Raw genomic sequence first — 22,509 nt, 5'->3', positions numbered from 1 at the left:
ATTCAACTCAAGATCTGCTTGGTTCTCAGTGGCCAGCAAATTATAAAGTCACAATCTGATTCATCTTGCAACTGGAGCAACATGACGTGCCCCTGCACCTCAGAGGAACATGGAAAAATACTAGACCAGGAAAAATACCAAGAAAAGTGACTTTTCAATTTCCTTTGTGACCATGATCGAGGAAACACAAACAAACTGAAACAGACAGGCACACCAAAAAGCAATACATCCTGACAAGCCCTTTTCATTGAAGTATTTGTGGTTAGTCTCCAAGCAAATTTGTAACGTTTGTCAAGCTCCCGGTTCCGAGGAGCAGCTTGAGAAACGCGTTACAATTTTGCCTTTCCACATCTGCTTGGAGATTAATTTATGGTCGAGGGGTGACATGAGGTCATGCGCAATGGTTGCTGGGATAGGTCCTAAATTTTCCGTGACGTAGGCGGACGAAGAAGAAGAAAGGTCGCCATTTTTGCGGACGCAGGAAATTTTGTGGAACAGTTTTTCCACCGGAAAATCCGAAAATCCGATCGTATCATTCGATCAAACTGCCATATCTTGTTCTCCAGACGAAAATCATTATATTCTGAGGAACCACCACGGGAAGATTCGAGGAAAAAGTCGCGAAAATGCCGCGTTCGCGGAGTCGCAGCGGGTCCCCCGGCTCCAAGCACAAGAAGCACTCCAAACACAAGAGACGAAGCCGCGACCGGTCCCGATCGAAGGACAGAAAACACAGATCCCGCTCACGGGAAAGGCGTGAACGGGAGAGGGACTCACACCGCGGGAGCAAGCGGCCGTCACGGGTCCGTTCAAGATCGCCTGTGCCTCGGCGATCAAGGAGTTCGAGCCCGGACGAGAGGGTGGACATCTTCGGTCGGATCATCAAGCGCCGGACGCCATCAGAGGAGCGCAGAAGAAAGGAGGAAGAAGAGAGGCTGGCCGAGTTAGAACGGCAGAGAAAAATGTAACCACTCTTTTATCATAACCGATAGCGCACTGTATAGATGGTTTGGTTGCGAAAAATGGAAAGTTCGATAATTTTTGTATAGAATATATTTTTTTTACAAAGGTAACCTAGTACCTATGTTTTTCCCAGTGTTGCAGACTGTGTTGTGACTGCGAGGTTTGTGCTGTAGCTCTCTTAAACTCTTACCGTATGGAAAGAGATCATAAATTGTAGCATTGTTTTCAAACTTGAGTCATGTAGATATTCTGTGAAAAATGATTTATTATGTTGCAGCAAAATTATGCGGACCCCCAGCGCAAAATCTGCAATTATTTCACCGATTCTGATATCACGATAACCGAATCTTGTTCAAGTTGTTGCTATAATAATAATTTATCCACAATCTTCTGCAACATTTATCGATTGTAGGTTGCTCTCACGAAATTAAGATATTAGTCGATGTGAGCTAGACAAATCTTCAACAGAAAAATCATTAGTCCCAGGGTAAGACATATGGGGCCCCCAGAGGGGCAACTTTATAGATTGTATTGACTATAAATATAATTGAGGCTTCCAAAATATGGGAGCAAAGTACAAACGTTATCAGATCTTAAATTCTTCAGAAGAATGATGGCTGTGAAGATAACTGGCTTTTCTTAACTAGCTTTGACACCTTGGAATGCTCAACAGGGTTTGAAGCCAATCCCGTGATGCAACAAGTTATTTCAAGTATTTTTCTTGGTGTAGAATTTAACATTGTTCACTTCTGCAGGTGGTAAGGTAAAATTGAAAGAAGTTGTTCACGCCCACTTTGCACAGTATGGATCAATAACTCAGAATGTTAAGAATGGAGTACGGACAGACAACTGAAAAAAAGGCTACCTGGTGACAGACAACAACTTAAGAACCCCCAGCCAACTCCTGTTTCTTTTGTTTTGCTCTATAATCTATTTTGAACATTTTCTTTTGTCCTTTTCAGAAGGCAACAAGAAATCGAGGCCAGGCTTATTGAAGAAGAGGTTGCCAAGAGAGTGGAGGAGATGGTTGCGAAACGCGTGGAAGAGGAGCTCGAAAAGCGGAAAGATGAGATCGAACGGGAGGTGCTTCGACGCGTGGAAGAAGCGAAAAAAATCATGGAACAACAGATGCTTGAAGAGATGGAACGTCAAAGGAATGCAGAGGTGGAAGCACAGAGACTGAAAGAGGTACTGGAAAGTTTTGGTGTGTCTGTCCCCCTATTCTCCACCATGGCAAATCTTTACCATTTTTTTTTTGCTGGTCATGCTTCCTCTCTTGTTTATTCTGATCTCCCCTTCCCTGGCCAGATGGTATGAAAGACACTCGACTGGTGTGATAGGTTCCTATTGTTTACATTTCCAGAATACCATAATCATAGCATGTAGTCTACATAAAAGAAAACAACACCATGCATGATGTGCAAGTAATGCTGTTCACTGGACAACTATACAAAGAGAAAGAATGGTTATTTTTACTGGGAAAAATGTATGTAAGGGATATTTTTATTTCTCTGTGTCAGTAACTTTTAGTAATTGATGTGTAAAAGGTGTGATAAGTGTGAGTTTGTAGCACTGCTTGCCTCCCCCTCTCCTTCTTTGTATTCTCTTTACTGCTCTCTCCCAAGAAAGATTTGTCATGGTGGAAAACTGAGAATCTCCTGACCACAGCAAAATTAGAAATACTAGCAAAGCGGAATGCAATATGACTCCATGTGAAAATAACAGACTATTGCAACTCGTAAGAAACTTTTTTTGTGGTGGGGCTCAAAGTGAACCTGTTTTTTGGCTCCCTTGGTTTAATAAAAACCTAACAGTTCCCTTCAACATTAATCAAAACTGTCATATGTTAAGTAACGGAATGCTCTAGCAGTCCTGAAGTTTTTGCACTGCTACATACATGTACCCCACAGTACTATGTGACATGTCATAGAAAGAGCTGTGGGCAGGCAGAAAAAAATCTCCAAAAAAAGATAAGAAAAGAACGGCAAGAAGAAAAGGAAAATACTTGTCATGTAACCATACAATCCTCTCTCCAAGTTCTTTCTAGGTGCAGCTATAAATTCCTGTATAGCATGCATCTTGACAGGCAGGTATCTCTGCAGATAGCGGCAAGTTTTTTTCTTGTTCTCATTTCAAGCTTAGAATTTCTGAGCTCAGGTCCTTGAGGACTTACAACCGACCTTGGACTCAGTGAACTGTCCTCAAATCTTGAGAGAAAAAAAGAGACTTATGAACTGTAAGAACGAAAAGATGGGACCAAGCATAGAGTAATGTATCATAACTAAACAAAGCAACCTGAAGAATTTGCAGGCACATCAGAGAAGAAAGACGGTGGGGTGCAAGAAAGGTATTTATGTATTGGTTAAGTACCTGTGCACTTTTCAAAGAGTGTTTGTTCTGTGCGAGTGACTGAGAAGTTAGGCCAGCCTGTAATGTGTTCTGATATGTATATGTAGGGAGTGTTTGCAGAATGAAAGTGGTGCTGTAAGAATGGGTGGCATGAGACCACGAATAATGGGGATGGACCTCTGATTTCTTACACGCTCGTTTGGATCAAGGCACTCAGGGTTTCCTCTGGAATGTTGAACAGTAAAAACACAAAGCCAACGGCAAAAGTGTGCCAAATATTTTAGTTCTAGAAAGCAGCCTTTTCAGTTACTGCATTGCTTTAGTGGTAGTGAAAAACTAACCGATTCGGTGTTTGGAAAATCCATATCTATAACATAGCGAGAAACACTGAGTTGTCTCTGAGAATACGAGTTTTCCCCTTAGCAGAATGTCTAGAGTTGATTCAGTATGTTTTCTTGTTATAGCTGCCCTTTTGATGGTAGGCTGGTTCAGTCCAGCCCCATTTCTTCTAGAAATGAGCTCAACACCCACCCATCCTCGCTACAGGCCGTGCATAAAGGGCCTGCAAGCTTGGATCTAGGTGCCGGGCTACCACATGTTATGTCAATGACTTGGGTTGTTGATATTTCTATCATAAGATTTCCCATGCAAAGCTTACATATGTACATGCATACATTGACTTTTCAGGATTGTTTGTTTGTGTTGTTTGATGTTCATGTTGGGATAGCTAGAAATGGTGGTCTGGGTATCTCATTGATTTAGTGCTAACCCGTGCCCTTTCTTCCTTGTTTTAGGAGGAAGAGAACAAAAAACGTGCGGAACTTGAACGGATCATGATTGAGAACAACCAAAAAATTGAAGAAGCCCAACAGAAACTGGTAGGTGTATTTCCTTGGTGCCAAAGGGGGGAGGGGGGCAGCATTCTCACAGACAGTGGTTGGGTTAGGGGCGGTACTAAGGTGATGAGGTTCTTAGCAGTTTTGCCTTGGGGTATGATAGTTTGATTTGTTTGTGTTGTCTAACATGTTCTCCTTTCAGCTTTCAGCCACACAAATCTAAACTTAAAGATGAGGCACCTCTGTGCAGCGTAGCTAGACAGTTGCGACACCACCATATAACATGAACTGTATTTGCTCTCTTTTCTTCGTGCAGATACCCACTAAATTTGCCAACTTTTGTTTTCACCTTTGGAAGAGTGCAGGTTTACTGAGAAGTAGCGTTGTGAAAAGGGCAGACCAGCACAATGGGTTTGTCGTTCTATATTGTTAGTTGTGACATCTGCGTGGTATGATTGCAAATGGTTTAGTTGACAAGAAGCCAAGCCAAAGCAGCCACGAAATAGTCTCCTTCCCATTGATACTGGAACTTGTCACATGCAAGAACATGAGTTTCTCAACCCAAGAGACTGTATAAACATGTACTCTAAAAACTTACACCTGCGAAAATCAGAGACTTACATAGGTTGGAAAAGAAACTCTGGTGCCCTGTTAAAACCCTGCCTCCCTGATAATTGTGGCGTGCACGAAGTCTTGAGATAAATTGGCGAATGATGCAAAGCAGCCCCGAACATCAGGTAGGAGGTTGCGTTGGGTAAGTATTGGACGTGACGCTTCAAGGGGGGATAAAAGGACTCTGCAAAGCATGCAAAGAAGTTCCTGTGGGCCAGATTTTTTGGTCTTCCAAGCCTTTACCTGAAGACGTGGTTTGACTGCATCATTGATAGGGCAACAGGATGGAAAGACTTCATGGTCTATCCTGGAATGGTAACAAGGAATATTTCTGTGAATCAGTATCATTTCAACGTTTGAGCCAGACGCTATCGTCAACGGGGTTTCTATGGGGAATTAGCAAGGTTGTGAACTTTGTTAGAAAACTTTTAAGTGTGTTGCCTATATATCAATCCCACAAAGACATTTTAGAAGTGTATACTTATCTTTGTAGAGTCATACTATGACATAGGATTATTGTTGGAGTGTTTTGTAGACTAGCGTTGTATTTTTTCTATGTTTACATGCCCACAGACGTTCTATTATCAAGGAGAATGGAAGGGATGATGTCCCCGCTAACATTAACCTTTTTCCCTGTCCACTATAGGCTGAGGAACGGCTAAAAATGATCGAGGAACAGCGTAAGATCCACGAGGAGAAGCTTGCATACGAGCGCGAGAAACTGAAGCAAGTAAAGGAGGAACAGAATGTAGTTCTGAATAAGAAGAACAGTCGGCCCAAGCTGTCGTTCTCTCTGAAGCCAGCCTCCTGATCAGTTCGCTACACCTTTGCCTTAATGTCAGAGACTTGGGGGATGGAGCGTTGGGTGGGGTGGGGTTGGGAGGGGGTTGTTGAGATGGACAAAGGTAGGTGTTCCGTACGGTAAAAATCGTTCTCTCTGTGATTCACCCAAAGATAAACCCGAAAATGTAGGCGGCCGTCGGTAGATACGGTACAACTCGTTGGGCGGAATCAACGTAAATATTACTCGGCGTAATACTTGAAGGAACTTTGGACCGTGAATGTTTTCAGAAACATGTACAACATGTCGTAAACAGGCTTGTAGGTGCTGAGTGTGACATTTCCGTACCTCTGCAAAGTAATTCAATCAATGTACACCAGTTTCAATTAAAAGGTTGGGATGGGGATTGTCAGGAACATTACTTTTTTTTAATAAATGGGGAAGATACCTCTAACATGCGTGGTGGTTAAATGATTGAAATGGGGCAAGAAAATTTCCTGACTCCCCCCTCCTCCCTTTTTCAGAATTCAATCCTTAATTTTACGTAATATTTCAGTTTGACACTACAGTGAGAGGTTCTGATGAGTCATTCCACCTCCTAATGTATTGTTCATCTAATGCTAATTTTGATAGTTTTATTTCCGTTCCACATAAAATTAGAAAGTTTAGGGTTTTCATTCTATGGCACTGTGGAAACTAGACCGAAATAGTCTCTTTGAGAAATGACTGCATTATATGTGTAGTGATATACAGAGTGGCTTGAAATGTACATTGTCATTCATTTGTAGGCAAAGTAGTGGGTGTAAAATTGTCAAAATTAGTGCTAGATCAGCAAACATAGGGGTCTTGTGAATAAAGGATGTTAACTGGAAGATATGGCTGGAGTTATGTTTGTTGTTTTTACTTAGACAATGGTATGAAAGGGTGTGATCTATTGCTGTGCAAGCTTCACATGGGATGATGCATGAGGACTGCTTTCATATTCTAAACTAGAGTTCCACGACCTCATACTTTCGCCAAATGATGTTTCTTACGTACCTACCGACATACCATCCAGGCATCTTCGATCATGTTCAATAACAGACACACAGACCCATGCTCGGCAGAACATAACCTTCTTTGCGAAAATCTAAAGCCAAGTGTCATGACTGGATCATTACAAACAATTTTAGGTTTGGAAAAAAGTGAAAGATCAAAATGGATCCAGGTGTTAGACAATTCCAATAGCCCTGTCCATCTGCATCAAAACATAGATGTGCATTATCAAATATTTGAGGGACATGCTACCACTCTCATTGGCTGAACCTGTAATTAGCATTTCTCATTGGTTGAACTGCTGGCTGTGATGGACAGTTAAAATCGGTCTATTCAAGCACATCCAAGGTATCACAATACTCAACCAACAGTATCATACAGGAATGCTTTATTTATCACTGAATGCCACACATACATTAAACATCAAATGTCAGTTGTTTATATTACTAAGCAGCATGGGTTTGGACAACTAGCACTCGTATTCTTACGCCATATAAGCAGTAGGACTTAACAACCTAAAGCTGTTTATTGACAAATATACACTTTTAGGAGATTCAGTAACAAATCACTGCAGCCTATCACATGTTTACCTTCAAAACATAACATTTTGCATGTGCTGTCGAAACACATTTTGTACATCGAGTAATATTTATCCTAAGGAACTGTGAATAAATTTGCATACTACAAATGGCATTCTTCTATCTCAAAAAGATACATGTTCAACTTAAGCAGGTATCTCACTGACTGCCAAACTTTGCCTGGCATTTGCAAATCGACACAACTTGTCTGACAAATTTAAAAACATTTGCAATTCGCAACGTGGTGCAAAATCTAAACTGGACCAAGAATAAATGAATATCATTTTTTATAATCATCATACATTGTTTTTTGTATTCAGTGGCAACACTGCAATTCCCAACAAAGTTATCTTGTATCTATTTTGTATCTGATAATGACAGATTGCAACCATAATGAGAATGTGACTGTCTGGGCTCAGCCATTTTGGTGGTTTGTCAGAAGTGACCTGCTTACCTGGTCTTCATATGCAAATTTACAAAGTTGGTGCAATTTCATACCACAATTTGCCGTAGTCTAGTAAGATACCCGCTTAATTAGTTACAAAAAAGGTAGTCATCCAATGCATCAGCAGCACATAGGTACATTGTATAGCATCTTTATCTCATAGCATTTATAAATAAGCATGTCTTTAACTTTGGTATGATATGCAGTTTCCACTAGATTAGACTCTAGTACAAGAATGGCATACAACATCTTTTACAGACCTAGATGTGATAGCTTTAAGCCTCAGTGTGGATTAAAACAGAGCGTTACAATCTGCTTGTGGCACATACATTTCCTCCGGTCGCCAAAGCACAGACATTATATAGTTCAAAAATTCTTGAATCACAACTGAAATGTGATTTAAATCTTTCCTATGACATACTAACCTAATCAAAATATTCATGAACATAATACCTAGATATGTCAATATTTCTCTATTCCCCATACCACTATGTTGTCTACTTATTTTGAATAAGAGTGCTACAGTCTTATGCAGTGCCTGTACTTAGTCACAACAGTTAGACAACATTGTCATACAACCCCTTGATACCATGTCTGACTGGCCAGCATTAACGGTTGACAAGGTTTGTCAGTATACAAGAATAACAATATGATAATAGACCTTGCCTCAAAGAGATCATAGTGTACTTGCTATAAGCTGTCATGTCACAAAGCTCTAGAAGTGCCGGCATGTCTTTTTATTTTGAGGGGATTTGTGCTGATTCGTGATTGGGCCAGAGTCTCTAGTGCTGGGGAAGATCGTTCATGCGCACCTACAATAACCCCCCAAAATAAACGCCGGAGCTCCTAGAACAAGAAGTCTGTGGAGGCTAACCAAGACCCTCCATTTACAAACTAGGACAAATAGAGTTTGTTGCGCCAAGTCTTTTAGCTAGTACAAGAGACAACCAAAAGACACCCTGAGCATTTAAAGACACAGTGCTTACTACAACAGAAGCATGCCTTGTCTTGTAATACTGTATCCTTGTCACCATCACTGGAGATCACAGGTTCATCAGCTCAAGTTTATTTGCAGTAAAAGCTGTATAAGCCACTTGATGGAAGAAACACTGCCTGGACCAATCACAACTGGACTGTTGATCACATGACATGACACCACAGAAATTGCTGACATCACAGGGGGAACAAATGTCATTCCTATCAACATTGGAACACGTTCTAATAATAGTTGGTACATTTTGCAGGTACATGTAGGCAGTCCCATAGCCTTTTTGAGAGGGTTGCATAATTTGGGTTGTTATCTACCGTTTCTAGGGCATGTTATTGGAAAGACAAGCCAATTCCTCTCCTTCCAATGCTTGTTACCTCCTCAACCAAAGTCAGGTTTCTATTTTCACACTGCGATGGAGTGAGGAAAATCCTTTCCAAAGGACACAATATCTAGCCAGGAATCAAACTTGTGACCTCTTGATCTCGTATATGTTAGCATAACCACTCTTGATTTCACTGATACCTTAACCTTTAAGAACATAGCCATGCATCAAATATGTGTCTATGTGTTCAAATAGTGACAGAAATGACATGGGCATCCCCATGATGCAAGCAACTTCTGTGCGTCTGACTTCATCTATTGGAAGAACGTTGTTGATCACATGATGAAGTGCCTGGTGTAGTCATACTCAATCGTAGGAATGACTGCCTGGACAAACTTGAGAAAGATCAGAAGATACCTGAAGAATTGTTAAGGAAGACATTGATTGCAGACATTATAATAATATTTATATTGAAATCTGTCAATCAACAACTTTATTACAGTAGTCAACTTAAGTGTCAATCAAGACAATCAGGAATTCAGAGGCAACACAATGTGAAGTCAGTTGCATATGTAAACTTACAGAAGGAAGGACAGTCATTTACATTCATTTGTTCAGAATGATACAATCCAAACGTCACAGAGCAAGGATACGTTGTACATAATGACAAAAATAAACTGTACTCCAACTGAACAGCGCTTGGGTCAGATAGCACAAGAAGACCAAGAGATTTGGTTGAAAAATTCTGGTGAGTCAAATTCTTTGAGTGGGAGTACAGATTATTACTGTCTTTTCATTATGTAATTAACCATCTCAGAGGAACTTTCATAATTTTCATGCACATATGAGAAAGGATACATATGGACTCCCAGCTCTCCGCCTCCATCTGCTACAGTCTGGATAATCTTCTTCATCACATCTGCATGTCTGGGAGGAACAAGTAACCGATTACTGTAAATTGTGGGGACTTTGTTTGTTTGTTCCATATAACCAGTAAACCACCTTAGGGCATAACACAGTCCTGTTTTGTACAATACTATTATAGGTACAAGCTAGGAAAGACCAGACTGACAGGTTTGACCCAATCACACCGGGATGGACCCCTACTCTTTTCGATAGATGTGCACGTGGTGGGTTCTGTGCTGAGGGTGTGGAAATAAGCGTTACCGATAAGTGCCTTTCACAAGGGCACAACTTGCAATTGGGGGCCTGCTAGGGATTTGAACACAGAACTTTTAGGATTCAAGTCAACAACCCTAACCACAAGGACACGTTGCCACCATAGTCAAGGTGTAGGAGAGGAAAGGTGTTTTAACTTCGCAGTTGTGGAGAGAACTGCAAAAACTATACATATGTAATTCTACCACAAATATTTCATGATTAATGTTTTCTGGTAGGTTTGACTCACTTGCAGGGATGTATGGAAGCCATGGGGGGTCCAGGCAGGTTTGGGTGTGCCTCCATGGTAACGGTTTTCTTGGCATGGTCCTGACTGATGTCCTCATACATCTGTTCTACTGTTAGAGGTTTCCTGTTCTGTAAAGATAAAAACAACCAGAAAGGTAACATTCGCAGGAAAATGGCCTAACAAACTACTGCTCTGTTTATTACCTCCATGAAATGTCCTGGAGGTTATATTTTCAGTAGCATTTGTGTGTCCGTGTCCGTGTGTCTGTCTGTAAACAAGATACATGATGTATCATCTATACATTGTAGTTGTTAACTTTTAATCCTGTGTCAGGATATGTCGGTTGGGGCTGCATTTGTCTTTCAGAAGGAACATAAAATGGGGGTCTCGTGTTTGAGCATGCTAAAGGGGAAAGACTAGCAACCCCTCTCTGTAAAAGCAAACCCCTCTCAGAGACTTTTCAGGGAAACAGGAAGGAACCTTGCTACCCTATGTGCCATTAGGCACTACAAAGGCCTGAACAAACAAATGAACGAAAGAATTATCTACCTCATCATATCCAAAGAGCCATAGTCTGGGTGTCTGGTAATATTTATCGTAGGTGATGTTCAGGTCGTAGGTTCTCGTCTGTAGAATCCCACTTTCTAGTGAAGCACCATCTCCGGGACTCTCACTTTTCACTGCTGCCTTCACGTCTAGTGTTGCCTAAATACAAAAAAAAATCAGATAACCAAGATCAAAGTACTTACAAAGAAATATTTCTTACTTATGTTTGCTTCCTTGAAGTGTCACAATCAAAATATGGCACTGTAAAACTTGCTAAATTCTTATCTTTGGTAAGAACGGCAAATTATAAGTAACAAACTAAGTAAAAAAGTTATAGATATGAGTGTGAGTCTATTCAGGTACAGTCCAAGTACATTGATGTTCCAGTATTTTGGACGTTATACTTAAATGTGGATGATTTTTGTGGTACAAAATATTAACCATAGATGGGTAAGAAAAAGACTTATAAGTGATACATACACTGTCTTCTGCTTCTAGCATTCCACTTGCTTCAAATGCTGTAGTGGACAAGAAAAAATGTTTTAAAAACTGCATCATTATAACTACATGTATGTGAAGCTAATATTTGTCTTGGTTCAGAGGAAGACAATGACAAATACATAGCACATTTTGGGCTTTACAACTGATTCTTCATCCAACGCTCTCCAGCATTTTCTAAAGGCAAATAGGCATATCAATTCATATACAGTTTGTGGTTAAAAACCTGCTGATCTAAAGATCTTCCTCAGTGTCAATGACGAAAAGTAGTGGATGCTACCAGAAATGTTTGACCATTACCAAAATCTATCTAGTTGCTTGAGTAATTGTTGCCTTGTGTGGTATCTTATTACCTGAACATTGAACCTTCATCAAGGCAAATAGATTAGTCTAAAGATGGTAAGTCATATATATACCTTCCATGTCTTCTGCTTCCTCATCCTCATCTTCTTCGTCATCATCATCAGCTGCAACAGAGGCTCCTTCAGTTTTCTGTGATGATGTGAAAAATGAGACAGATCAGGGCATGTCATCATCATCATCATCATCATCATCATCATCATCATCATCATCATCATCATCATCATCATCATCATCATCATCATCATCATCATCTTCTTTACTGCTTAGATGGAGTTCGAGTGGATTATTAGCAGCTGTGCTAATTTTAGTAACAGGTGCAAACAAAGGGTAGGAATGGGGATAGACGAGGACTACTACGTCTAGTGCAAAGAACAGGACAAGTGAAAGTAGTGATGTTAGTAATTATATATTTACATATGTCAAACTGGAGAAACCCTTTACATGTCATTTAACTTTGCCATAGAGATCAGTTGTCCTGATTCTGTTCCTGGATTCCATTATTGAAAAAATCCCTGCCTTCCCTCTAGTGAGATGTAACTGTACTGCACATCTTGCATGCTTTTGTGCCATTTCATAATGACAGGACAACTACATTTTGTCCTTAACTTTCTAAAATTGGTACATTTGGAAAGTAATGTTAAAGTTTTGAGAAGTCACTGAACAGGAAACACAAATGAAACAGCTTTATCTAACTTTAGAATGAAACGTAACTACTGTAGTCTACCTCAAAATCCACATTTGGCAAAGTCTTACCTTGGGTTCCAGAGTCATTTCCGACACTGTCTCTGTTACTGAGGTAATAGAGCTGGGGTCTGCGTTGTGATGGGTGTCCACCCAGCCCCCCTCCCCATCCTCCTCATCTATCACCTTCTCATACTCCTCTTGATACTCCATCTGTTTGCAGCGCTTGTAGCACGGGACTGGAAAATAGGAAGTTTGTATTCTGATACTGGTTCATAGTATTCTAATCAACTTTATCATTGTTGCTACATATCAGTGCTAATAACTACATGTGGGTCATCATTATTCTTTATTGCCATAAGCAGATTTGAATATATCTTGTGATAACTCTCACAATGCAAAAATAGATAAAATACATAACTCACCATTTCTTGTGATGAGAAACTGCTTGTCTTTGGGAAGGTACGGCTTACACTTGGATTCATCACCAGCAGCCCTGAAGAGAGGAAAAAAGCAAGGAAAAGTGAATAAACTTCTCTTAAACTTTAAAGGTGAAGTACACAGATTTACACTGACTTGAAGACTAAAAGGATAAAAATGGACTTTAGGATAACCTTTGAATTCTAACTGCTCCCTTGATAAAGGCAAAGGTACAGCAGACGAACTCAAACTGAGGGCAAAGCATGCCACTTTTTTGATAGCTAGCTGTGAGTAGCGGCTTTGCTGCGGCTTGCACTTTTAGTCCAGTACATCACGTCACCCCTTCTCTTCTCGATAAGTGTGTAGGGTTCTTTTACGTGCAGACTGCAGAGGTTTGATGCTTGAGGCTAACGCCTGAGGCTCTCTCATAAAGAGTCATATACGGGGCCACCGGCTTTACCTCCCCCTCTGAAAGGATGATACGACTCTTTTCCACGCGTGAACTCGGACCACAGAATTTGAACGTGGTGATGTGGTGAGCGTCAAAGTGCACAGACCTCTACGCCACATGAACATAACTCACTTGAAAACGCTCTAAAAAGCAATATCTTGAGTAATCAAAGCTTAGGAAGGCAAAAATATAATTTCAATAAAGAACATTGCCTGATCAAGTTGGTTCAATCAACTTGCTTCACAAGTTTCAGCAAATAAAAAAATTAAAAGGAGAGTAACGCCACTTACCACTGCCAGGTGGGACAGTGATGTACCAGGTGGTCACCTGCAGCTATGAACTCCTCAGGTGTCAGCACACCTGTCTCCTTGAACTTAGATTCCTGAGAGAAACACAACAATCATAGTTATCAGTTGAGTAGGCGTGTCAGTAAGTTGAGAAACCAATATTTTGCATGCACAAGATCGATCATGGGATTTCTTAGCAAATGTACGGAGAAAATAAAGATAATTTCAACACATTTCTCGTCTTCTAATAAACTTTCATGAATACAGCACAAGCGTAACTATAGAAATGGCCTGCGTAACTATAGTAATGGCCTGTTCACAAGGACAAGATTGTCAGACGAAACTGCCCCATCCTTCAACCTGTGCTACAGAAATGGCGTCCGCACCTTGAGCACCGGAGTCAGGAATTCCGCCACTCCTAGCGCCGTTCCTTTGACACTGTTGATCATACTCTGCATCTTGAAAAGTTCCTTTACACGTCCTTGGACGTTTCCACTTTCTTAGAGGCCTAAAATCCCTTTTCCTGGGAGAAATCACACTCAAGCTTTCGGTACACGTAGAGATTTTACTCGAACCAGGAAGTGACCCTATGACGGTGATGTCATCATGCTTCCCAGAAAGCATTGCGGGGCAGACTTGATATACACAATGGTGTCGCTGTATTACAGTCAGAAGGTTAAGTCTGGTTCGGCTTGAATGACAGTCTTTCAGTCCAGTTTGCAGCTTCGGGTTTCCCATCATGGACTCCTCTACCCAATATACAACAATCAGAGCGGCATTAATTGTCCTCGACTAACGGGGGTACCGACAACACTATTCTATGTTACCGGCTAAAATCAAGGCCGAGGCTTTCCCTCAAAATAGGAAGGAACTTTATCATATTTCCCTGACAGTGCAAGAATTCTCGAGCTCTTACTACCAAATAATACTTGCGGAGAGGACTGAAGAGACTCGGGAGCTACAAATCACGATTTGGACATCAGGCTAGCATATCTTTGTTCCCCACAATAAACTCACAAGACATGCCCTTAACCCGTGAGTTTATGGAATCAATGAAACGATTTCGCAATCTCAGGTTTGCTCCTTTTCTATCCGCGTCCTATTTCAGGGGTGGCAGTGTTTGGAAATTGTCCATTTCAAAAGATTTCAGTGGTAAAATATTGATCTTTGCAAGAACTCTTTTTATTTCATTCATCTTCAACGGTTGTCCGAGTAGTCTTTCTGGTCGGGTGTGGGTGCTTATATCACGTTCTCCCAAACTTTGAGTACTTTGTCACCTTGTTGTGCCCATTCCTTTATTTGAGTCGTCTGAAAAAAAACACACCCTCAAACATCAGTCGCTGGGCAACAAACTTTCAGTCTCTCCATTGTACGTCTCCTTGCAGGGGACTTTGATGTTTTGACCTTGTATGTGATATGTGACTCCACACTGACACTTGTCCTCCATGGAAGTTTTGTCCTTGAGTGCTACTAAATGTAATGAAGAGTTCTTGTTGGTTTGAAGCACTAGGTGTTATTTAATCACAGGCTACGTTAACGTTCTTTCAATCATATCTAGAGATCGTCACGCCCCTTTATTGTGTTAATGAAGCGTAAACATGGTGTTTTGCTTGTAGTCTTAATTCTCAAGGGAGTGCTTACATGAAACCTGAATGCTGTGTTAAAAATTTGAGCTTTTGGCAATCGATTTAGCACCAAACGTGATAACTTTTCATGGTGCGTAAAATGTAATCTCCAAGTAGATCTATCGTTGACAATGCAGTATCCAAAGTGCTAACCTGTATTCAATAGGACTCCGGTGACCTAGTGGATGCTGGTTGGCCCTTTGGATATCTCATCTAGCCCTTGCAAATCATGCTGATTCAGTCATAAATGAACAAGAGACTAGACATATTTCAAATGAGACATCAAGCCTTCTGTGTAAATTCTCCAGTGATTTATTTTCTACATCAAAATACTACATTCACATCATTTTTGACAAATCAGAAATATACAGAAAATAGAGCTTGTTTGTGGACGAAAATAACTTTGTGAGCAATATACATAACATCAGAAAAAGTGGAAATGTACATCTAGTGAAAATATTTGACTTTCTTTGTAATTCTTCTATAGAAAATCTGTTGTGACACAAACTATACAATCAAATAGATATTGATACATTTATTTGAAGTTGCAATAGAATTCTTCTCTGTGGATTCTATAAACTTGGACATTGTTTTTCAAGTTCTTCAAGTACTAGCAGCTTGCAAGTTGCATAGTACATTGTATATCTTAAGGCACTCTGGGTATAGTGACACAAATATAGTGATACCACACCATTTGTAAACATTGTATTGACAACACTATATTTGACATATGAAAGAACAGGTCATTTAAAACATTATCTTATGTACCCACCAACAGTTAACGCATACTTTCAATAACACAAATCCCAACCAAAATTCCCACAAATTGCTTCAAGCAAATGGAAAAAACAACAACACTTGGGCTCACAGTCAAACTTTGCAGTTTCTCTGATTTGTCTTGAAGTATTCCTCAAAGAAACAAAACCAAAGCAAAAGTGTTCAAACTCAGTTTCACATTGCTCTGAATGCATTAATTTTTAAATAACTCCTATTTTTTCTTGAGTCTGAAACTAGTGGTCCAAACTCATGAGAAGTGCAGATCCTCTCTTGGTCCAGTGGTCTGGAGGCATGGCCCCAGTCTTCAGGTCAACAGCAACAACGAACGACGCACGCCCGGCGGCACCCGCACGGTTGGGGAAGTAGTAGCACGGGCACGCATAGATACCTGTAAGAAGGAGGCACAATGGCATTGTTAGAGATTATCAGCGTGTAACAAGCTGTTCGTTCGTATAGACCCTTGTCGTGCCTAGTGGCCTTGCTGTTTCAGTGGCAGGTATATTTTTTTCAGTGGCAGGGTATATATTTAAAGGGAGGGGTCGCTAGCCCTTTCCCTTTACAGTCAATAATTATCTTATCTGATGCCATTTTATCCCAGAACTGCAAACTGAATTCTCTTTACATTTCAAAACGTAGAAGGTTCTCCTACCTTTGCTGCTCTTCTTCTTGTTTTCCACTGGTTTGAAGTGGATGGTTGGGATGGAGCAGACCAGCTGCATGGGCTCAGCCTCCACCAGACATGCGTTCTTCTTGTCCCAGCCTGCCCCCTCCAGGTACAGACCTTTCACCCACACACCGTCCTGTAGACAACAGCAACATTATATCAATATAAGAAGAAAACTGTGATCAGTAGGGTTTTAACTGCAAACTATATTAGTATATATGAACTGACATGCAAATCAAGTGAAGACAATTTTAGATAGTCAAATAGGACTCAGCTTCATACAAGGAAATTGTCTCGAGGCTTGGTACCAACGGGCACATGACAGAACACACGAGAACCTGCCTGACCTATCACATGTGCGAGAATGCAAGAGAGGAGCATTCTGAATTCAAGACTTGGCATGTTCTTGTTGGAGACTGACATCCTCGACCCTTACCTTTGGTGCCCCAGTGATGTTGTTGTCATCCACAGTCGACACCACAAACTCCCAGGACAGGGAGTCCACAGACACGCTGTTCTGTCGTGCGGACGTCTGCAGAACCGCGGTGAGGAAGCCCGTAGGGAAGGTGAAGCCGGCCATCCAGAAGATGACGGGTGGGTGGGCCGTCTCCGCCCACTTGGCAAACTGCTCCACCCTCTGCAGCAGGTCACGAGTCCAGGCAGCCAGAGGCTTCATGGAGGGATAGGCCTGAAGAGGTGGTGAATGTTTGATTACCTTCGCCAAGAAGGTCATGTTTTCGGTAGCGCGTGTTCGTGTGTGTGTGTGTGAGTCTCTGCTAACACGAGAATTGATTATTTTGTATGTGGGTAGCACTTGCTTGTTATCATATTAAATTTCTTTCTTAAAAGCTCTTTATAAATATTCCACATGATATTTCTGACAAAAATACAAAATTAAGGAAAGAAGCATTAGACTGAAATTTTTTGCATTGTTGTTTGGACTTCAATATCACTGTCAGATATGAAAAAATATATTATTAGTACTTACAAATTCCCACATAGGCGGTACAGTGGCCGCAAAGATACAGTTGAAGGTCTCTTCAAGGTCACTGGACATCACCACGATGCCCTTGATTCCCTTCTCAAGTTCAACCAGAGACTTACGCATGACCTCCAACAGGGCATTGTACCGTTGGATTTCCTGAAACAGAAATTGGCTGTGTTAGCATCTTGGTGAGAATAAACTGTAGCCTAGATGCATTGTTAGCTATAGTCACTCACACTGATGTAACTATGGCAACCTATGGCAAAACGTCACTACAAACTTGCATTTGGATCATAAGTCTTCCCACGTGTCCCTCTCTTTAATGTTCTTAAAAGGTAGATTATGTTTGATTTTATAGCAATCTTTATTGACACAGCAAAAGTACAGCGACTATCAATCTACATGTATATGAATGATTTTACATTAGCATCCTATACCTGTAGCAGGACAACATTGAGTGGTGCGTTGTCTCCGTCCAGGATCTTGGCTGTGCCTTCGTAGTCGATGTTCTCTGGGATCTTCCCTAGGACATCAGCCGCAAGCTGGAGAACCTACAAGGGCACACAGGAATGGCATTCTGTTACATCTAAGGGCTTCTATCTTCACAATCAGTAGATCATAACTGTACAACAAAGGAATATTTATTCATCGTTCAAGTGGCATCCTTACTTGATAACTTTAAACAATGCCTGGAGTTAGGTGTGGAAGCTCACTCAATGTAATAAAACTGGTGTTTCCATTACTGTACTAACAGTATGTGACTATAGTGCCATACACTCTATTTTCTCCCTACTGTGAAATTAAATCACCACCAGGGACTTAAAAGTATCTACAGTATAAAGCTTTTCTATAATACACAGTAAAGTGATTATACTGGACAATACTGATACATGTGATTCATTTTTGAAACAATTACAAGAACAAAGTTGCATTTGCCGTTTTCTGTTTTTCATTCCATAATATCTTTAAGTTAGTACAAAGACTAGAAATTTCAAACCAAATCCCTACCTTGTCCTCCTTGCTCTCTCCCTTCCCTCCGGCCGACACTTGTGGCACCAGCGACAGCAGAGTTTCGAACAGCGTGCGCGTCTCGGTGATCTGGCTGGCAATGTCAGCGTTTGGATGCTGTCCGAAGGCCTCGGGGTGGTCCACGCCAGGTAACATGCTGATGTACTCCTTGTAGGTCTGCAGAGGGCCGTCCTTAGGGATGTAGTAGGTGGGAAGGCTGGACAACCTGGGAGGAGTGTGCGAGAGGTTATCAAACTAATCTTATATTAAGTAGATGTGGCAATGTTTTGCAAAAAAGTTTTCTTACGCCCCATTCCAATTGGGCGGCGACCATGCTGCGATAGTGCTGCAACCTTCAAATTTACAGATCACTCAACATATTTTTAAAGATAAAAGACTTTGAAGAATTTTTTGGTGTGTTCTGTTGTCTTTTCACTCATACATTTTGCATGATTTTTCAATTATGAAGTCAAGGGTTACACAAATCTAACTTACATCACAGCTAGGCCACCATCTAGTGGAATGGGGCCTTAGCAAGGTGACTAAGTCTTGTATCAAATACCATCAATCAGTGTAATTTACATAATGAGAAATAAACTGTTATCCAACTCAAGAGATTTAACTCACCGGACTTTTCAACCGAAACACGTGATTCGGTTGAAAATTCCGGTGAATGAAATCTCTTAAGTTGGATAACAGTTTACTTCTCATTATGTACTTTACCAACTCAGATGAACTTTCATGCTAAATATTGTACATAGCACTGATCAACTGCAGTAGTGAATGTTAAGACAGAGACTGACTTGTGGAATGGAGCGGACACGGCAGCGTCGCTGAAGACGTCCGCAATGTACGTCATGAGCAGCCTTCGGTCGAAGTCGTCGGTGATGTGGCCTCCGTAGTTCACCCCCGCGATCAGGTACTTCAGGGCGTCCCATGGAGTCTCGTCGTACTCATCCAGATAGATACTCAGCAGATTCTCAGACACCTGATATGTGGCAAGACACATTTTCAATTTTTTTCTTCTATGCATAGCCCCAGTCCTCAGCTTAGCAGCTGGGCTGTCAGTTATTACTTGACAGGACGCTGTTGTACAACACTGAGGGGGGCGTCATTTGTTACCTTGAATTCACCGTTAACATATTAACTGACAAAATTATATGCATTTTAAAGTCTAATGACAGATGGCCACAAAGTGACAGCAGAGTGTCGGGTTTTGTCAGGGTTTGCAGCCTAGTTTTGCAAGACGAACACAAAGGAACAATCCAAAAACCTTTCGCAAGAACAAGTAAGTAAAAGTACAAGGTGTAGATCTCACCTCAAAGTCGGAGTCGTTGAAGCCATAGATGATGTTCCAGCCCAGCTGGAGGAACTTGCGCCGCTCCAGAAGGATGGAGTGGAAGAAGCAGAGCCCAAATAACAGCTTCTTGTACTTGTCCTGCTTGTGGCAGCGGGAAAACTGCTGCTCCGTGATCAGGTTGTACAGACGCTTCATGTTGGCCTTCAGACCCTATAGAGAAGACAGCAGCAAACAAGCTGTAAGTGGATACCCCTAACAACTTGACATTACATGTCTACAGCAATTGGGTCAGATAGCTGAAGGAGACCGAGAGATTCGGTCGAAAATTCCGATGATATTTATTGAGTGGGAGAATAGTTTATTCTTTCATTATGTAATTTACCTACTCAGCTCGGATGAACTTTCATGATATGATCAGATGAACTTTCAAGCTGGTCTGACATTACTGTGTGGGTGTAGCCATGAGTCATCCTGGCTCTCAGCTACTACACCATTGGACCCAAGCCAAGCCATTCTTCTAATTCTCCAAGTATCCTATTACACCACTTCTGCCTTACACGTTGCCAGATACAAAGACAATGTCCACATAACTGCGGATGTGAATCAAAACAAAGAAAGATTGAATATAAAACCTCTGTTTTCATAGAGGTAACAAGGTATTGTCCATACCTTGGGAGGTTCTGTGGTCATTTTGATGCCGGCCTGTAGGATGGAGATGGGGAACTCGGGGTGGGGGCTGGAGCTGAGCCACAGCCGGAAGTCGGGATGGGGCTCCTCGATCTGCAGCTGCTCCACCAGCTTGTCCAGCTGCGGCATCCAGCTGAGGGACAGGTGGCAGTTGGCCAGGAACACCCAGTTGCCCTGGACAGGGAACGGATGATTACATTCAGTTATTTTCAGTTATGAACAGTTCATCTAGGTTCAGTCCTAAACCTAAATGCGTGGTTTAGGTCTGCATACTTGTACATTGCACCAATAGATTACTGGTGATATTGTTTGGTATCAGTCCTTGGATATAGACTCAGGGAAGGGATTACATTTATTTAGTGTGCTTTATTAGGGTAATGTAAAATGTAAGGTATGAAAAATTTAGGTATGGACAAGGGCAGAAAAACTGCTGTATCTGCAATGTATCAAGTTACAGATAATATGATTAAAGAACTGTTCAAACAAAGGAAAAGAAACTTATATAAGTTACTATAGACAGATCAATTGAAGAAGAAAATAGGTAAGACACATGTAGCATGAGTCTTCAAAGCCCTTACCTCTCTGACTCCCTCCTTGATCATGCGAGTGGCGATGGGTGCCTGCCCCTGCCCCAGGGACAGGGCATGGAACCTGCTGGCCATGCCGGACTGTTCGGCCAGCTGGAGAAGGCTGCTTGTCGGGTCCTGAAAACATCATCCAAATTGAGAGGTAGCAGATTTCACCCTACCCATACTGCTATGCATACACAATTAAACATAGCTGTCCTTAGTGCTGAACACCATCCACACACAGGTTGACACAACTGTCCCAGGAGTTGAGTATCACCCACACACAGATAAACAGACCTGTCCTTGGTGCCGAACATTATCCACTCACAAGCAAACAGACCTATCCTTGATGCTGAACACCATCCACACACATGCAAGCAGACATGTCCTTGGTGCTAAACAACATCCACACAAATATAAACAGACCTGTCCTTGGTGCTGAACACTATCCACACACAAGCAAACAGACCTGTTCTTTGTGCTGAAAACTATCCACACACAAGCAAACAGACCTGTTCTTTGTGCTGAACACCATCCACACAAAGGTAAACAGACCTGTCCTTGGTGCTGAACACTATCCACACACAAGCAAACAGACCTGTCCTTAGTGCTGAACACCATCACACAAAGGTAAACAGACCTGTCCCTGGAGCTGAGTGTCATCCACATACAGGTAAACACGCCTGTCCATTGTGCTGAACACCATCCATGCATCCACACGTAAACAGACCTGTCCTTAGTGCTGAACACCATCCACACACAGGTAAACACACCTGTCCTTGGTGCTGAACATCATCTACACACATGTGAACAGACCTGTCCTTGGTGCTGAACACCATCCACACACTGGCAAATACACTAAGTCTTGTCCTTGGTGCTGAACTCTAGCCACACTCAGGTAAACATGCCTGTTTGTGGTAGCATTTATGCATCACCAGCACACTTCATTACGATATTCAATTTAGCATACAGTCACAATTGCTGTTAAGTTGTGTCCGACCCGAAAAACAAATGATACAAAACAATCAAACTAGAACCTACCACTCCAGGGGACAGCACAAAGATGAGGGGTGTTTTTGTCGTGGAGTCATCAACCACAGCCTTCATGTCCAGAACGGGGGGCTCCACAAACTTGGACCCCAGGTTGTTCACGATGAAAGAGGTCACGCAGAAGGAGACACGGTCAGGACGGAGGGAGCGGACGATCAACATGCGCTGCAACTCATTGCAGGCATTGTCCCATTCACCTGAGGTAAAACAGTACAGTCAATAATCCATCATCATATGAAAAACAAATTTGACAGATATCCAGTAATGTAAATAAAGCC

The 22,509-nt window shown here is 41.6% G+C and overlaps 3 protein-coding genes across 4 annotated transcripts in view; 1 reads left to right on the top strand and 2 right to left on the bottom strand.

The window, feature by feature from the left end:
- The first annotated feature begins 423 nt into the window (after positions 1 to 423).
- On the top strand, positions 424 to 6,413 carry LOC136423506 (arginine and glutamate-rich protein 1-B-like). The gene is made up of 4 exons (XM_066411692.1): positions 424 to 964; positions 1,926 to 2,151; positions 4,107 to 4,190; positions 5,407 to 6,413. Exons 1-4 carry the CDS (start codon positions 627 to 629, stop codon positions 5,569 to 5,571), a joined length of 813 nt encoding a protein of 270 aa, XP_066267789.1. The 5' UTR covers positions 424 to 626; the 3' UTR covers positions 5,572 to 6,413.
- Positions 6,414 to 8,756: 2,343 nt separating this feature from the next.
- On the bottom strand, positions 8,757 to 14,179 carry LOC136423505 (ubiquitin-like-conjugating enzyme ATG3). Its single transcript, XM_066411691.1, has 10 exons — positions 13,953 to 14,179; positions 13,570 to 13,661; positions 12,834 to 12,904; positions 12,481 to 12,647; positions 11,781 to 11,856; positions 11,347 to 11,384; positions 10,870 to 11,025; positions 10,321 to 10,448; positions 9,771 to 9,839; positions 8,757 to 9,329 (listed from the first exon to the last, which is right to left on the bottom strand). The coding sequence occupies exons 1-10, from the start codon at positions 14,022 to 14,024 to the stop codon at positions 9,248 to 9,250; spliced, it is 951 nt and encodes a 316-aa protein (XP_066267788.1). The 5' UTR covers positions 14,025 to 14,179; the 3' UTR covers positions 8,757 to 9,247.
- Positions 14,180 to 15,487: 1,308 nt separating this feature from the next.
- LOC136423217 (dynein axonemal heavy chain 2-like) overlaps positions 15,488 to 22,509 on the bottom strand; it is a 54,688-nt gene continuing 47,666 nt past the window's right edge. For both annotated transcript variants that reach the window (XM_066411296.1, XM_066411297.1), the window contains 11 exons: positions 22,223 to 22,428; positions 21,191 to 21,316; positions 20,595 to 20,786; positions 19,944 to 20,135; positions 19,429 to 19,613; positions 18,626 to 18,851; positions 18,055 to 18,168; positions 17,621 to 17,773; positions 17,069 to 17,320; positions 16,618 to 16,768; positions 15,488 to 16,356 (listed from right to left, as the gene is read on the bottom strand). In XM_066411296.1, the coding sequence (XP_066267393.1) occupies positions 16,202 to 16,356; positions 16,618 to 16,768; positions 17,069 to 17,320; positions 17,621 to 17,773; positions 18,055 to 18,168; positions 18,626 to 18,851; positions 19,429 to 19,613; positions 19,944 to 20,135; positions 20,595 to 20,786; positions 21,191 to 21,316; positions 22,223 to 22,428 (1,952 nt within the window). In that variant the 3' untranslated portion in view covers positions 15,488 to 16,201. The remainder of the gene's footprint in view (positions 16,357 to 16,617; positions 16,769 to 17,068; positions 17,321 to 17,620; positions 17,774 to 18,054; positions 18,169 to 18,625; positions 18,852 to 19,428; positions 19,614 to 19,943; positions 20,136 to 20,594; positions 20,787 to 21,190; positions 21,317 to 22,222; positions 22,429 to 22,509) is intronic.

The sequence above is a fragment of the Branchiostoma lanceolatum genome, chromosome 17 (genome assembly GCF_035083965.1).
Source record: "Branchiostoma lanceolatum isolate klBraLanc5 chromosome 17, klBraLanc5.hap2, whole genome shotgun sequence".
Classification (NCBI taxonomy): domain Eukaryota; kingdom Metazoa; phylum Chordata; class Leptocardii; order Amphioxiformes; family Branchiostomatidae; genus Branchiostoma; species Branchiostoma lanceolatum.
The sequence above is the reverse complement of the archived record's forward strand: the minus strand, read 5'-3'. Positions and strand labels throughout refer to the sequence as shown.

Excerpts from the sequence above, each read along its gene's own strand:
- LOC136423506 (XM_066411692.1), top strand. The coding sequence starts at position 627 with ATGCCGCGTTCGCGGAGTCGCAGCGGGTCCCCCGGCTCCAAGCACAAG. Across the intron at positions 965-1,925 it reads TTAGAACGGCAGAGAAAAAT|AAGGCAACAAGAAATCGAGG; the intron begins GTAACCACTCTT and ends TGTCCTTTTCAG. Across the intron at positions 2,152-4,106 it reads AAGCACAGAGACTGAAAGAG|GAGGAAGAGAACAAAAAACG; the intron begins GTACTGGAAAGT and ends TCCTTGTTTTAG.
- LOC136423505 (XM_066411691.1), bottom strand. The coding sequence starts at position 14,024 with ATGCAGAGTATGATCAACAGTGTCAAAGGAACGGCGCTAGGAGTGGCG. Across the intron at positions 13,662-13,952 it reads TCCTGACTCCGGTGCTCAAG|GAATCTAAGTTCAAGGAGAC; the intron begins GTGCGGACGCCA and ends TGTTTCTCTCAG. Across the intron at positions 12,905-13,569 it reads CACTGTCCCACCTGGCAGTG|GGCTGCTGGTGATGAATCCA; the intron begins GTAAGTGGCGTT and ends TCCTCTCTTCAG.